The sequence below is a fragment of the Erythrolamprus reginae genome, chromosome 4 (genome assembly GCF_031021105.1).
Source record: "Erythrolamprus reginae isolate rEryReg1 chromosome 4, rEryReg1.hap1, whole genome shotgun sequence".
NCBI classification, from domain to species: Eukaryota; Metazoa; Chordata; class Lepidosauria; order Squamata; family Dipsadidae; genus Erythrolamprus; species Erythrolamprus reginae.
In genome coordinates this window covers 124,596,005-124,612,744 of record NC_091953.1, presented here as the reverse complement: position 1 = coordinate 124,612,744, position 16,740 = coordinate 124,596,005, and the positions used below count along the sequence as shown (strand labels likewise).

At 42.1% G+C, this 16,740-nt stretch overlaps 1 protein-coding gene across 21 annotated transcripts in view; it reads right to left on the bottom strand.

Annotated features, from left to right (window-relative positions):
* Nucleotides 1-16,740, bottom strand: part of MYCBP2 (MYC binding protein 2) — a 181,723-nt gene that overhangs the window by 141,356 nt on the left and 23,627 nt on the right. For 16 of the 21 annotated variants that reach the window (XM_070751329.1, XM_070751313.1, XM_070751316.1 and 13 more), the window contains exons 8-15: nt 15,570-15,666; nt 14,270-14,343; nt 13,637-13,775; nt 11,932-12,008; nt 9,387-9,591; nt 8,473-8,637; nt 7,600-7,758; nt 5,211-5,418 (exon numbers count right to left, since the gene is read on the bottom strand). In XM_070751329.1, coding sequence (XP_070607430.1) covers nt 5,211-5,418; nt 7,600-7,758; nt 8,473-8,637; nt 9,387-9,591; nt 11,932-12,008; nt 13,637-13,775; nt 14,270-14,343; nt 15,570-15,666 — 1,124 coding nt within the window. The remainder of the gene's footprint in view (nt 1-5,210; nt 5,419-7,599; nt 7,759-8,472; nt 8,638-9,386; nt 9,592-11,931; nt 12,009-13,636; nt 13,776-14,269; nt 14,344-15,569; nt 15,667-16,740) is intronic. The other 5 variants (XM_070751312.1, XM_070751332.1, XM_070751333.1 and 2 more) reach the window with 1 other exon arrangement.

Genomic DNA, 16,740 nt, shown 5'->3' with positions numbered 1-16,740 from the left:
ATGAAGTGCCCAGTCCAGAAGAATAAAGATGAAAAAAGTAAAGGAACCCCTGTGCATTTGACTCCATTAAATATACATGATTTAGGGGCGATGCTCATCTTGGCTTCTAAGCTACTGAGCTGGTATTGTCCGAGACGTTTCCCATGACCATGTGTGGCCAGCATGACATTTATTTATTTAGTTATTTATTCGATTTATGCCGCCCTTCTCCTTAGGCTCAGGGCGGCTTACAACATGTTAGCAATAGCACATAGATGCAGAGGGAATGTAGTAAAACACAGAGTGCCATTACCTTCCCATGGTTTATCTATTCTCATTGACATGCCTTCGAACAGGTAGGTTGGCAGGAGCTGGGACAAGTGACGGGAGCTCACTCCATGAAGGGGTGATAGGACTCGAACCGCTGGAGTGCAGACCTTCTCCAGTGACTTTTAAGCCACTGAGCCACCGTGCCTCCCACAAAAGAACATCAACCAAACAATACTCACAATAGTCCCCCCTACACCGAGTTTTTGGAGAAGGGAGGCATACCAATCTAATTAATAATAATAATAATAATAATAATAATAATAATAATAATAACAACAACAGCAGCAGCAGCAGAATAATAATAACAGCAGAATTGAGGAGAAGCATCTAGAGAAATTAGTGAAATACGAAGATCTAAAAATCGAGCTGCAACGACTCTGGCATAAGCCAGTGAAAGTGGTCCCAGTGGTACTTGGCACGCTGGGCGCAGCGCCAAAGAATCTCAGCGGACATTTGAAAACCATCGGAATTGACAAAATCTCCATCTGTCAATTGTAAAAGGCCGCTTTACTGGGATCGGCAAACGTAATTCGCCTCTACATCACACAGTCCTAGGTGCTTGGGAAGTGCCCGACTGGTGATGAAATACGAAATCCAGCATAGTGATCTCGTTTGCTGTGTTATATTGACAATAATAATAATAATAATTGTTTCTTCAAAGACGCTGGAGCCCTGTGACCAGGCGGAGGTTGCTACTTACCGCCGCTACCGGTGCTATTCATCTGCAGCTTTGGGTTGCAGGCATGCAAGCGTGCGTGCATCCCAGCAAGCTTTTGCTTCTGTGCATGCAAGGATGCGGCAAAATCTTGCGAGAGGACACCCGCGTGTGAGAGGTTTTGGGAATTATTTTGCTTCCATGCATGCACAGAAGCAAAAGATAGACAAAATCTCGTGCAGGTGCACATTCTCACGCAATATTTTACTTCCTGCACATGCGCAGAGGCAAACTCTCGCTGGGATGTGCACACGCATGTCGGAGACGCAGAGTTGCACACACAGCTCTATTTTCGTTACTGGTGCGCAGTGTGACCCTGCACCGGGTAGCAACCCAATACTGCCTGTGAAGCTAGCAAACTCAGGAAACAAGGACCACTTGGAGATCTGAAATGGATTTTATTATGTAACCAACCCTTGAAAGCCTGCCAAAGCAATGCGTCACTGGCACAATTACGCCAGGCTTCCCTGCTGCCTTCAGAAATGTCCCAACTCTCTCTGAGAATGTGCCTGTGCCATCTTCTGCACCCAAGGTCAGTTAAACCTCCTCCTGGACAGGCCGAGCATATGCCAGAATGGTGCCACTTTCCCGACAGCTTAATTTCGGAAAGCACATTGGAGTAAATCACCTTGAAGTTCTATTTCATTTCGCCGGACAGCCAATTAATCTATTAGCTCTGTTGTATTTTTTTTCCCCTTAAACGGGCTCCAAAACCACTGAACATCGATGCTGCATTTGAATCCAAGTATGGATTTCTCGCTCAGGTTCTGGGAAGAGCTTATAACTCTGCAACTTAGAACATTAATGGTTGCCTGAATTAATTATATCCTATTCTAAAAATATCCATCCCTACTTAGTTGAAATAGGATCCATAAACCTTTTGGGCATATGCCAAGGTCTGGGAAAGATCATTAATTTTGAGTAATCCATCTATGCCTGGCAGTTTGTCATGTAAACTTCTGTTTGTTGTAGAAAAAGAAAACAACCACTAAATGAGCCATTTTTTAACCAAGAATAATTATGAATTGTTCCAATCTCTTATACACAATAGTTCGGTAGCCTGATCATATTTTTCCCAATCTGGGAGTCTGAATCCCCCCATTTCCTTTGAATCTTGCAGTAGTTTTAACTTAATCCTTGCCCTTCTTTTTTGCCAAATTAATTTATGTGTAATTTTATTTAGATTTTGAAAGATTTTTCAATCTTAATTGATATGCATTGCAGTAAAAAATAGTAGCCTTGGTAAGATGTTCAAGTGCGATTCTGCCCATCGAAGAAAGTTGGAGATTTGTTCATTTATCTATATCTAATTTTGTTTGGTACATAAGTGGAGGGAGGGCTCATTGCAGGAGGCAGCTTCGTTCAACTTGTGTCATTCTAGCTCGGACTTTTCTGTTTGAACTTGCCAAGTTTCTTGCTAATTGGTCTTGGGCAGCTTGTCAAGAAAGATCAAGGTTCATTCGCTTATCTGCCTTTCTCCGAAAGACTGTTGTCGGACTTTTTATCATTGTTTGGGACTTATTACGGCTGGGAATGGAAATAATTACCAACTGTTAAAATAAAAGAGGTTTTTGGGATGCCGTTTGTACTGTATTATTGGTCAGGAAGCCTAGGTCAGAACATTCTCTCTCTGACAGTTCCATTCCCCCTTCCTCATTGGAGTTCTCAGGTTGCTTTGATGCTGACCCCGACTCTCACACCTCCTCATCTGATTCGGCTGCTGGAAAGGCTGGAGGACAGCAGGCCACAATAACTGATTACCAAGAACAGACACAAGATCTTCTGCTTCTCTTTAGCAAATGGTCAATGAAATTTATGTGAAAAGGTCTAAATCTCTGCTGGTGCTTCTTCTTCAAGCCTTCACAAGCTAAAGGTCTGCAAAAGCAGCTTATACTGAAAGTTACACACACATAAGAAAAACCAAGTTTAACTGTTGTATGGTTGCTATTACAACATCTTCCTAAAGGTACTTTTCCAAAAGGCAATTGGGTTTTCTTGTTTATTCTTTTTTTTTCTTTTTCTCAAACAAGAAGCTTCTTTAGTTCTGGATTAAAAGCTTCTTTAGAATTGAAAATAACATTTTTTCAATTTTTTTTTTTTTTTTTGGAAAAGCACTTTTAGAACAACCATGACCTGGACGATTGAGAAACTCTATAGACATATTAAAAATCTGGAATTATTTGGCAGATACAGGGTGTCCAGGGGTAAAGCATTTTGAAATTCCCCAATATTTCCCTGACATTTCCCTGTAACTATCGTCCAGTCTCCAACCTTCCCTTCATGGGGAAGGTTGTTGAGAAGGTGGTGGCACTCCAGCTCCAGCGGTCCTTGGAAGAAGCCGATTATCTAGGTCCCCAGCAGTCGGGCTTCAGGCCCGGTTACAGCACGGAAACCGCTTTGGTCGCATTGATGGATGATCTCTGGCGGGCCCGGGACAGGGGTTTATCCTCTGTCCTGGTGCTCCTCGATCTCTCAGCGGCTTTCGATACCATCGACCATGGTATCCTTCTGCACCGGTTGGAGGGGTTGGGGGTGGGAGGCACTATGCTTCAGTGGTTCTCCTCCTACCTCTCTGGCCGGTCGCAGTCGGTGTTAGTGGGGGGTCAGAGGTCGACTCCGAGGTCTCTCCCTTGTGGAGTACCTCAGGGGTCGGTCCTCTCCCCCTTGCTATTTAACATCTACATGAAACCGCTGGGTGAGATCATCCAAGGACATGGGGTGAGGTATCATCAATATGCCGATGATACCCAGCTTTACATCTCCACCCCATGCCCAGTCAACGAAGCGGTGGAAGTGATGTGCCGGTGCCTGGAGGCTGTTGGGGCCTGGATGGGTGTCAACAGACTCAAGCTCAACCCGGATAAGACGGAGTGGCTGTGGGTTTTGCCTCCCAAGGACAATCCCATCTGTCCGTCCATTACCCTGGGGGGGGAATTACTGACCCCCTCAGAGAGGGTCCGCAACTTGGGCGTCCTCCTCGATCCACAGCTCACATTAGAGAACCATCTTTCAGCTGTGGCGAGGGGGGCGTTTGCCCAGGTCCGCCTGGTGCACCAGTTGCGGCCCTATCTGGACCGGGACTCATTGCTCACAGTCACTCATGCCCTCATCACCTCGAGGTTCGACTACTGTAATGCTCTCTACATGGGGCTACCTTTGAAAAGTGTTCGGAAACTTCAGATCGTGCAGAATGCAGCTGCGAGAGCAGTCATGGGCCTACCCAGGTATGCCCATGTTTCACCATCACTCCGCAGTCTGCATTGGCTGCCGATCAGTTTCCGGTCACAATTCAAAGTGTTGGTTATGACCTTTAAAGCCCTTCATGGCACTGGACCAGAATATCTCCGAGACCGCCTGCTGCCGCACGAATCCCAGCGACCGATTAGGTCCCACAGAGTGGGCCTCCTCCGGGTCCCGTCAACTAAACAATGTCGGTTGGCGGGCCCCAGGGGGAGAGCCTTCTCTGTGACGGCACCGACTCTCTGGAACCAACTCCCCCCGGAGATCAGAACTGCCCCTACTCTTCCTGCCTTCCGTAAACTCCTCAAAACCCACCTTTGCCGTCAGGCATGGGGGAACTAAACATCTTCCCCTGGGCACGTTGAATTTATATATGGTATGCTTGTGTGTGTGTATGTTAGTATAGGGGTTTTTCTTAAATTTATAATATTTTAATTAAATTGGATTATGTATTGGATTGTCTTTTCACTTGTTGTGAGCCGCCCCGAGTTTTCGGAGAGGGGCGGCATACAAATCCAAATAATAAATAAATAAATAAACTTGCGATCTAGTTAAGACGCAGTCGTAGATGACGTCATACCAAATGGCTCAGCCGTGGAGAAATATCGGTAGCAGAGGAAGCAAGTTGTTGCCAGAGTTATGCTCATTTTTGCTTGACTCTGCCAAGCAGCACGATCTGGTTTTTTTAACATGATTTTTCCCTGACTTTTAAATTTTTTAATACAGTTTGGGTTTTTCCCCCAATTTATTCCATTTTTTTTCCCACGAATTCCCTGATATTTCCTGAACCAGCGATATCCCTGATAATTCCCTGGTTTCCAGGTTTGCTGGATACCTTGCAGATATCTCCTCCAAATATTTGTTCAAGGGATTGATGGGGGCCACAAAAGAGGACGACCCAAAAGAGAACGGGCCCGTGTTCACCATCGCCTCTGCCTCTGCTTACCCTCCTGGCACTCGGTCAGGTCTGCCGCTGCTGACGCAACTGGCTCCGTAGCCCGTGCAGTCCCCACATACGGTGCAGACCATGCACTGCTCCAGTTTCCATTTGTGCATTCCTGGCAGGCACATCATGGACTTCTCCTCTTTCTCGTCCAGCTCCTCTTCTAAGTCTTCATCCATGGCTGTGGCCATGTTCTCAACGCCAAAACCTCCTCAAGAGAAGAGAAAACTCAACTAGATTTCATCCATCAAAGACTGTCGTGCAAAAGAAACCAGTGCATTCCATTTTAGCAGATTCAGAAAATCATCAGTCCTCAACTGGAAAAGACCTAAAGGGAGCAATCTTCGCTCTTGGCCCCAAAAACCTCAACATCTGAAATTTCATGTAAAAATGTAGGAAAGGTGGAGAAGGAGAAGGATTAAGAAAGGAGAGGACTCCAGCTTCTTCCAACAATTCGTTGCATTAAATCTTGATTTGATCTTAACCCAAATTGCGACAAATATAGTTTATCTAATTGGTACAGATCTAAACCAAGGTCATAAAAGGACTCATTTTGGATTTAGCAGGTTCATGGAGTGTGGTTTACACATCACATTACATGGAGAACTTCTGCACAGGAGACAAATTCCTTGTGTATCTAATCACTATTCTATTTCTATTATTTCCATTTATTCCTACTCCTGTCCTCTCCTACCTTAATCCTTCTCCTTCTCCATCTTCCCCTACCCTACCCTACCCTACCCTAGTAAGCAAGAAATTTGGCACTGCATCTCCAGGAAGGGTCCTGCATTATATTCTCAACTGCATTAATGTGTGCAAGTACGCTACAGAAAAGGAAATACAGTGATACCTCATCTTACAAACTTAATTGGTTCCGGGACAAGGTTCTTAAGGTGAAAAGTTTGTAAGACGAAACAATGTTTCCCATAGAAATCAATGGAAAAGCGATTAATGCGTGCAAGCCCAAAATTCACCCCTTTTGCCAGCCAAAGCGCCCGTTTTTGTGCTGCTGGGATTCCCCTGAGGTTCCCCTCCATAGGAAACCCCACCTCTGGACTTCTGTGTTTTTGCGATGCTGCAGGGGAATCCCACCAGGGGAATCCCAGCATCGCAAAAACAAGTGCTTCGCTGTCAACGGAAGTCCGGAGGTGGGGTTTCCCATGGAGAGGAGCCTCAGGGGAATCCCAGCAGCGCAAAAATGGGTGCTTCGCTGGCAACGGAAGTCCAGAGGCGGGTCATCCCAGCGGCGGTGGTGGGTTTGTAAGGTAAAAATAGTTTGCAAGAAGAGGCAAAAAAATCTTAAACCCTGGGTTTGTATCTCGAAAAGTTTGTATGACGAGGCGTTTGTAAGATGAGGTATCACTGTATATTTATTAACTAGAGGTCTGTTACCAAATCAAACTCATTAAACAATTTAGCAATAGCAATAGCATTTAGACTTCTATACCGCTTCACAGTGATTTATAGCCCTCTCTAAGCGGTTTATAGAAAGGAAGCATATTGCCCCCAACAATCTGGGTCCTCATTTTACTGAACCTGGAAGGGTGGAAGGATGAGTCAACCTTGAGCCTAATGAGATTTGATCTGCCAAACTCCTGGCATTCGGTGATCAGCAGAAGTAGGTTGCACTCTAACCACTGCACCACCAAGGCTCTATTTGGGACACAATCCTTCTTTACCATCAATGCCACAAGGCAGAAAAGAGGAGAAATGCAGGCAGCACTGTAGCTGCCATAGCATAATGTTAGGATAGGATTTGATATCTGGACTTCTGACATAAATGCCTCATACACTCCGACTTCATTAGCCAGAACAGGACTGTACATAAAGGTCACATAGTGAGTTTGCATTTCTGGTAAAATCTGCTTAGGAAGTGACTGGCCATAAAGCGGTTCAAAGCAACTCTCCTCGAATAGCAAGAATGTGTCAACAGGAAAAGAACTGTGTGGTCAAAAGACACAATTTACATTCCCTTGGGTAAACAGGATGAAGACTGCGATAAAAAGACCTTGCTTTGTGGTAAACAGGAGATAGCTGTATTAACAGCAAAGGGGCCCAGGAAATTGGCCATGAGAGACATTTGTTCAGTAGAAACTAGTTACGTGCCATATGGAGATAGGAAGGACTCGGAAGTTGTGTCATATCTTAGAGTTATGTTCTTGGATGTTTGTATATCACTTGACATGTACGTGTAATCAATCCCATTTGCATATTCCCCCCAATAAAAGGAGGTGCACAGCTCAATACTGTGTCATTTCACCCAGAGAGAAATGTTTCCAAGTTTTCTTTCTAGGATTCGCGTTCGTGAGTGACCCCACACGGCTGGGTTGCTCTAAGTCCCTCTGAAGACCTTGTTCCCCTCAGGGACTTTGCAGCACCTCACAGCACTGACCTTTGCCCCCATGGCTCATGGCGCCGGTGTCTCGCCCACACTGGCCTTTGTTATTCACTCCAAAGGTCCACACCTCTCCGTTCTTCATTAGCACACAAGTGTGGGCTTTGCCCATGGCGACTTGTGTGGCGAAGTGGCCTTTCAAGTCAGTTATTAAACCTGAAAAGAGTAAAAAAAAATTTTTTTCTCTAATTCTACAGAGCCCATATACGCCTAGCTGACATCACAGATTAGAAAGTTGACAAGTGTTAGTATGAAAAGTTACCTTAAGGAGGACAGCACATTTTGCAACATTATATGTGGTTCCAGTAGGAAAATGCCCATTGTGTTGGTTTTGGATTATTTTAGCAGAATAAAAGCAAAGATAAAGATTTCTCATCATGTCTAACTCTAGTAGGAGGTGCTTATCTCCATTTCTTAGCCAAGAGACCCAACACTGTCTAGAGACATTTACATGGTGATATAGCCAGCATAACTATAGGCCAAGGTGCACAGAATGCTGTTACCTTCCCACCAAAGTGGTACCTATTTATCTCCTCGCATTTGCATGTTTTTAAACTGCTAGGTGGGCAGGAAATGAAGCAAGGAATGGGAGCTCACACCATTGTGCAGCACTGGGGTCTGGAACGCGGGCTCTGTTTTCCAAATGACAAGCTCAGTGTCTTTAACCACTGTCATTATTCATTTTGGTTACCAAAGCAAGTAAAAAGCAACGGTATAAACACTTACAGGGTATCTAGTGAAAAGTAACTGCAGGGTTTCAACCCTAACTTCTGAACATCTGCTTGAATGGCCAATGTCACAGTTGACTGTTCTCTTTTTTACCACGTCCGCCATATTACATACTTTAAGATAGCAAAAATTTCAACTTACTTGTATTATCGGAGTAAATAGCATCTTTCCCAAACATGTAGAGTTCTCCGTCTTTGGAAACGACTGAACTACTTCCATTGTTGCACGCGGTGTACACTACAATCTTCCCTTCCATTTTGATGATTTTTTTTGGCTTATAAGGTTTAGATTGCCGCCTGCTTTTGGCTTTAAAGAGAAAAGCAACAATATTACAGCCGGTACTTGTCATCTTGAAAATAAGCACATTTATCAAACGGCAGAGGGTCTGAACTTGTGACAGCTTCCAGGTATTAAGTAACACTATGGCCAGAAGAAGTAAAAATAAACAAAGTGCTAGATATCTCTGATACCTTTTTCGTTGGTATTTCTGTCCATTTATGTTCAAAATAAAAATAATGGAAATCATGAGGATGTACAATGGAATAGACTAGACTAGACTACGAGCTGGAAGGGACCTTGGAGGTCTTCTAGTCCAGCCCTATTCAAGCAGGAGAACTTATATGTACATATGCCCCCTAGTGGGGCTGAGAGGCAAAATGGAAGCTGTGATGCTCCTTCAATATACCAGGGTGACTAGATTTTAAAAAAAATCACACATAACCCTTTCCTGGTACAAGCTGATACAGGAGATGAACCTGTAGCCTAGAGGCTAAGGTCATTGCCTTACAAAGCAGAGGCCCCAGGTTCAAATTCCAGTAAAAGGGTATGGCTACCTGATGAAGGCAAATAAGCCCGAAATAGATCTATAGTAGTCTCCCTTTCCTTTTCATTATCAGCAAAAATATGTTACATATATATGTGTGTGAGAGAGAGAGAGAGTGTGTACCTCCATTGCTGCTACCTTCATTTTCATTTTAAATAGGCAGCACTTGCATAGTAATTCATGCAGAGACCGCACCCCAATTCCCACTACGAGGCCCCCTCCTCCAACGTACTTGATTCTCCATCTTCTCCTTTACTAGCGGAGCCTGTGAAAAATACGCTGCCATCTTCGGCCACAAGTAAAGCATGGGAGCCATCGTGCCCCACCGAGAACTGAACAATCTTTGGAGACTTGGTGATGGGCAGCTCCACCCATTTCCCTGCCGAAGGTCCACCTTGCTTGATTCCAAGGCTCTGGTATTTGCCAGTGTAATAAATCTGGGGAAAGATGTCAGAGAATTCATGCTTGGAAAAGATGTGGTAAAAAGGTCAGCCAATGAATAGGCATAGCAACTGGAACAACCAATGGGAACTGTTTGGAAACTGAAACAGCTTGAAAGCTGGGTGTGATCTTAGTTCTGAGTGTAAAGCTGCAAACTAGTCTGCTGAATTGAAACTGAAAGTGTTCTCTTCTCTGGCTGTTATTGTATACAGTGTTCCCTCGATTTTCGCGTGGGATGCGTTCTGAGACTGCCCGTGAAAGTCGAATTTCCGCAAAGTAGAGATGCAGAAGTAAATATACTATTTTTGGCTATGAATAGTATCACAAGCCTTCCCTTAACACTTTAAACCCCTAAAGTGCAATTTCCCATTCCCTTAGCAACCATTTAGATCGTTACTCACCATGTTTATTTATTAAAGTTTATTAAAAAAAATATTTATTAAAGTCGGATGAAAGTTTGGCGATGACATATGACATCATCGGGCGGGAAAAACCGTGGTATAGGGAAAAAACCCGCAAAGTATTTTTTAATTAATATTTTTGAAAAACCGTGGTATAGACTTTTCGTGAAGTTCGAACCCGCGAAAATCGAGGGAACACTGTATTTACTTATGTGTTATATACTGCTGAAAATAATAAAGGGAACACTTAAACAACACAATATAACTCCAAATAAATCAAACTTCTGTGAAATCAAACTGTCCACTTAGGAAGCAACACTGATTGACAATCAATTTCATCTGCTGTTGTGCACATTAAACTTTGTACAGAACAAAGTGTTCAATGAGAATATTTCATTCATTCAGATCTAGGATGTGTTCTCTGAGTGTTCCCTTTATTTTTTTGAACAGTATATTATATTTAAGGAGAAGTTAATGAATCCTGCTGAATCAGCAACCTGTGCGTGCTTTCTTGATCTGATTTCTGCAACAAGTTCTGACCAAAGATGTAAGAGAGGGAAGAGCAAAAAATCACATTGCCATACTGAGAGCTGATCAGTTTTTCAAAGCAGACTTTGCTTTGATTTATAGGTGAGTACCTGTCTTACAACAATTTTTTTAGTGATCGCTCGAAGTTGAAACAGCGCTGAAAAAGGGCACTTTATTATTATTTTTTCACACTTATTTTTGTGGTCTGCAGATTCAGATAGTGAGGAGGTTGCAGAGGAACATGGGCCAATCCTGGAGTCTGGGGAAGGTTCTGCTCGAAGCAGAGATTGGGTCAGGGCAGTCTGACAGTTATCAGCTGCCTTTGGAGTCAGACATCAGTGAGGCAGACAAACAGCTGGAGCCTGTGTCCAGTGTGTAGCCAAATGCAGGGAACAGCTGAGGAACAAGGGTCGACTTAGTAGTAGTAAAGCCACAGGTGGACGATGAATGCCCCCCTTAAGAAATAGGGGGATTTTGTCGGGACAAGGAGTCCGCTACATAGTTTATAGAATCCTAGGTCAGAACATTTATGACTACCGTACTGTAGTCTTTTTCGTGGTTGTGGTATCTACCTACCTACCTATCCATCCATCCATCTATCCATCTATTATCTATCTATCATCTATCCATCCATCCATCCATCCATCCATCCATCCATCCACTCTGTCTGTCTGTCCATCCATCCGTCCATCATCTATCTATCTATCTATCTATCTATCTATCTATCTATCTATCTATCTATCTATCTATCTATCTATCTATCCCTACCTACCTATCATCTATCTATCAATCAATCAATCAACAATCTATCAATCTATCTATCGGATTTCTATGCCGCCCCTCTCCGAAGAATCAAAACATTTGGGAGGCTTAGCAACTGGCATGTACTTTATGATGGTTGCAGTGTCGCATGACCTCCTTTTGTGACCTTCTGAGAAGCAACGTCAATGGAGAAGCCAGATTCACTTCACAAAAGGGCTGCTAACTTAAACACCGTGGTGATTCGCTTAACGAACATGGTGAGAAAAGTCGTCAAATGCGACAAAACTCACTTAAGCCTCACTTACCAACATAAGTCCTGGGCTCAATTGTGGTCATTTAGTGGAACACTACCTGTTTTACCTGCCTGCCTGGCTTCTGACAAGCAAAGTCAATGGGGGTAGCTTAATGTCCATGATTCACTTAACAACAAAAGGTCGTTAAAATGAGGCAAAACTCACTTTGACGCCACCTTGCTTAGCAACTAAAATTGTGGACATAAGTCAAAGACTGCCTGCCTAGAGGTCTGATTTTAGTCCCTTTAATGCGGCACCAGAAATGAACATTTCAGGTCAAATCACAGTCCAAAGGACACCGTTTGGTTCTAATATTATGTCTAATTCTCTGTCTGAAATGTTTTTTCAATACCTTCCCACTAGCAGTTCTCATTAGTGCAAATTCTCTTCCAGCGCCAAGAACAGCTGACTCTTCATCAAACCCTGTACCTGGGACAAAAACATAAATAATTAGAATTATTTCAGCATCCAATTTAGATGCAATACTATGCCAGAAACATTTAAACACAAAGATAGTAAATTATTTTCCCCCTTTTATTATAATTTCCTAAATCTTGATACACTTTCAGTGCAGGCTTTAGTGCAACAATATTTATGTGATATGATTGTAAATTGTGAACGTTTAGAAGCCTTAACGTTGAAAATTAGAGGGGGGTAAAAAGAAAATTCCCATCATTAGCATTTTAGGATGCCAATATTGCAAGCGTAACATGGTAAATTCTAATTAAGCCACAGCAGAAAGTCTGGAAGATCGATGAGCAGCAGGGTTTTTACATGCCCCACTATGCTTTCCTTATGAGATTAATTACATTCTAACAGGAAAATAGAAGCCCATAAAAATAATCAATGGCTGGTAAAATGGAGAATTAGTACTGTTAACAACTGCGCAATTTCTGACGATCTGTTATTTTTGTATTGCAACACGTCTGTTTCCAATTTTATTTCATTTTTACATAAAATGCAGATGCTCCAGGACACAAATGGACTGAATGCACTGTTGTGTTTTAAAGTATGCAGCTCTTGAGTTAGTTTTCTCTTTTAGGAAACTAATGCTTACTGCAAGTATGAACTGTTCCATTTATTATATTCTTCTAGAACTTTGATAGTGATAGGGATGGATGGAGGGAGGGAGGGACAGATAGATATGCAACTCTTGAGGTATGGACGGATAGAGAGGTAGAAATAGGTAGGTAGGTAGGTAGGTAGATAGATAGATAGATAGATAGATAGATAGATAGATAGATAGATAGATAGATAGATAGATAGATAGATATAGACAGATAGATAGATAGGATGTGTGGATGGATGGATGGATACAGGGATAGATAGAAGTATGGACGGACAGACAGATAGACAGGAACAGACAGATAGGATGGGCGGGCAGGCAGGAAGGCAGGAAGGCAGACCATAGATAGAAATGGATGGATAGATAGATAGATAGATAGATAGATAGATGGATGGATGGATGGATGGATGGATGGATGGATGGATGGATGGATGGATGGATGGATAGGATGGGTGGACGGATGGATACAGGGATAGATAGATGTATAGATGAATAGACAGATAGACAGGGAGAGACAGACAGATAGGATAAGTAGGTAGGTAGGCAGGCAGGCAGGCAGGCAAGCAGACAGATGATAGATAGAGATGAATGGATAGATAGATAGATAGATAGATAGATAGATAGATAGATAGATAGATAGATAGATAGATAGACAGACAGACAGACAGACAGACAGACAGACAGACAGACAGACAGACAGACAGACAGAGGGAGAGAGAGAGACAGACAGACAGACAGACAGACAGACAGATTCAATTCCCTGGCAATCCTGGGTGCATTACATTAGACTCTGGCTGCCTAAGGCCACCAATCCAGCCCATGGGTGGTGCCAATCCTGCTCTCCGGAAGGCTCTTCTTGAGAACAATTGATTGACCTTTTTCCCCTATATACTGAGCGAATTACCTGCTGAGTTTGCTCACTTCTAACGTTTGATTTTCAGGGATGCTCTACAAACAGGCAATAAACTGTATAGGGAAATCATTTCCTTACTGATAATGTGCAAATCTTTTTCCAGATCAAACAGCGAGATCCCACAGGCATGTAAGCATTTTCGGGCAAGCTTTAGCTGAAGTTCTTGTTGCAATGCGGGTTCTGTGCTGGTTGCAAATATCCTAACTACGAAGCCGTCCTGCAACACACAATGTACCAAATCAATAGACTTATGCAATACTGTACAATGATTCTGTGGAGTAACATGCACATACTTGAAAAAAACCAACACTATTCAAATGAATCATTTTCATATTATAATTTGGACACATTCAGTGCAAAACAATGCCTAAAGTTCACAGGATAAAATAATTATAGTTCACAAATATCATGCACCCTGTATTGATGTTTTACAAAATACTCCAGTGCATCTTATACTCTGAAAAATATGGTAAATTCCAATGGCAAGGAACCTAATGCTGCCCCTGGTTTTTTTTCTGACTGATTGCTTGGTGTAAATGATTGTTGACATAGAAACATCTACATCATTAAAAGTATGGTGTTCTGCATGAAATAATCTGGAAATATATGTCTTAAGTCTAGCATCCGAATATTTAATATCTGCTGCCTAGTTCCTTAACCCCAAAATATTTTTTTTTTAAAGAAAGAAAATCAGAGGGAATTTTAACTTACATCTCTAGAAGCTGCAATCTGATTAATGTATTCTCCATCGGTAAAAAGGATGTTTTGCCCTTCCAACTGACAGTCTGGGGAGGAAAAAAATAATAGGTCATTTCATATAAAACATTTCATTTTCCAATGTTGAAGAAACAGAGATGGATTCAAAATTTGGGGGCAAAACACATTGAAGACTTTCAGAAGTATCTATGTTGTTTTATTCTGAAAAAAAAAACCTCAGACACTTGAAAAAACTTCAACAATTGCATTACTATATATAAAGTGTATTTCAAACTAATATTTTAACAAATCAACAAACAGCACTATTACATTATTTCTGGATATTACTGAATGATTACACTTGTAAGTAGTTCTTAGACTTGTAAGAACTGTTACTGAATAGCATAAAAGCATATTTCTAGTTAGGTGAAAGGAAAGTACACCCTCTTTTGAGTTCTATGGTTTTTAGGTATCAGGGCACTGTAAAAATCATTGGATCCTTAGCAGTTCTTAAAAGCAAATACAACATCAAATGAACAACAGATGACACATTATACATACTTGGCTTTCTTTTTGTAAAATAAATGACATGTTGTGTTCTTGTTCATCTGACACTGTACAGTGTTCCCTCGATTTCCGCTGGGGATGCGTTCCGAGACCGCCCGCAATAGTCGAATTTCCGCGAAGTAGAGATGCGGAAGTAAATATACCATTTATGGCTATGGACAGTATCACAAGCCATCCCTTAACACTTTAAACCCCTAAATTACCATTTCCCATTCCCTTAGCAACCATTTACTCACCATTATTACTGGTATTCACCATTGAATAAGACACTTAGTGATCCTGATATTTATAAACATAATTATTTATTAACAATAATTATTTTTTTTTGTTATTTATTTGCAAAAATTATTAGTTTGGCAATGATATATGATATCATTGGGTGGGAAAAACCGTGGTATAGGAAAAAAAACCGCGAAGTATGTTTTAATTAAATTTTTTTTTTAAACCGTGGTATAGGCTATTCGCGAAGTTCGAACCTGCAAAAATCAAGGGAACACTGTATACCATTTCAGACAAGTGGCTGTTCAATCTCTTCTTAAAAACCTCCACTGATGGAGCACCCACAACTTCTAGAGGCAAGCTTTTCTACTGATTAATTATTCTAACTGTCAGGAAATTTCTCATTATTTCCAGGTTGCTTCTCTCCTTGATTAGTTTCCACCCATTGCTTCTTGTGTTGTCCCTCTGGTGCTTTGGAAAACAGGTTTGTTAGAAAATACTGTTAGAATCAAGACACTGTTGTGCATACCTGGCAGTGTTACTATTCCATCTTGTTCCAAAGATTCAGGATTGATCCTAATGGCTGTCCTGCTGTGATTGTTTATATCCCGATATAACAAATAGCCCTGAAAAACACCAAATCACAACTTTCAAAATGACAAATCCAGGGATCAGATCCAACTGCTCTTTCACCTTTGACTGGAGTTTTCTGTTCTGCAGCTCCATTTGCCAACAGATAAAATTGAACGAGTCCAAAGACGGGCTACAAAAATGGTGGAAAGTCTTATTGGCTGCCGATCAATTTCCGGTCACAATTCAAAGTGTTGGTTATGACCTTTAAAGTCCTACATGGCATTGGACCAGAGTACCTCCGGAACCGCCTTCTGCCGCACGAATCCCAGCGACCAGTTAGGTCCCTCAGAGTGGATCTTCTCCGGGTCCCGTCGACTAAACAATGTTGTTTGGCGGGCCCCAGGGGAAGAGCCTTCTCTGTGGCAGCCCCGGCCCTCTGGAATCAACTCCCCCTGGAGATTAGAACTGCTCCCACCCTCCTTGTCTTTCGTAAACTACTCAAGACCCACCTATACTGCCAAGCATGGGGGATTTGAGACATCTTTCCCCCAGGCTCCTTATAATTTATGTTTGGTATGTATGTGTTGTTTGGTTTTAATATGATAGGGTTTTAGTTATTTCTTTTAATATTAGATTTGGGCCACTATAATATTGTTTTTATCATTGTTGTGAGCCGCCCCGCGTCTTCGGAGAGGGGTGGCATACAAATCTAATAAATTATTTATTATTATTAAGCATAAAACTTATTAGGAACGACTTAATGAACTCAATCTGTATAGTCTGAAGGACAAAAGGGAAAGGGGGGACATGATCAAAACATTTAAATATGTTAAAGGGTTAAATAAGGTCCAGGAGGGAAGTGTTTTTAATAGGAAAGTGAACACAACACAAGAACAAGGGGGCACAATCTGAGGTTAGTTGGGAGAAAGATCAGAAGCAACATGAGAAAGAGTAGTAGATGGGCAGGCAGGCCAACATAACAGGAACAAACCAAACTGCTCCCCAGGGCCAAACTTCAACACGTTATTTGTGAAAGAAAGCCTTTAAAAAGCCACATGTCTTCTGGAAGATAACTGCTCCACCCCAACTCTCTGGAGCGACGAAACCAATGCCTATCTACTCTCAAA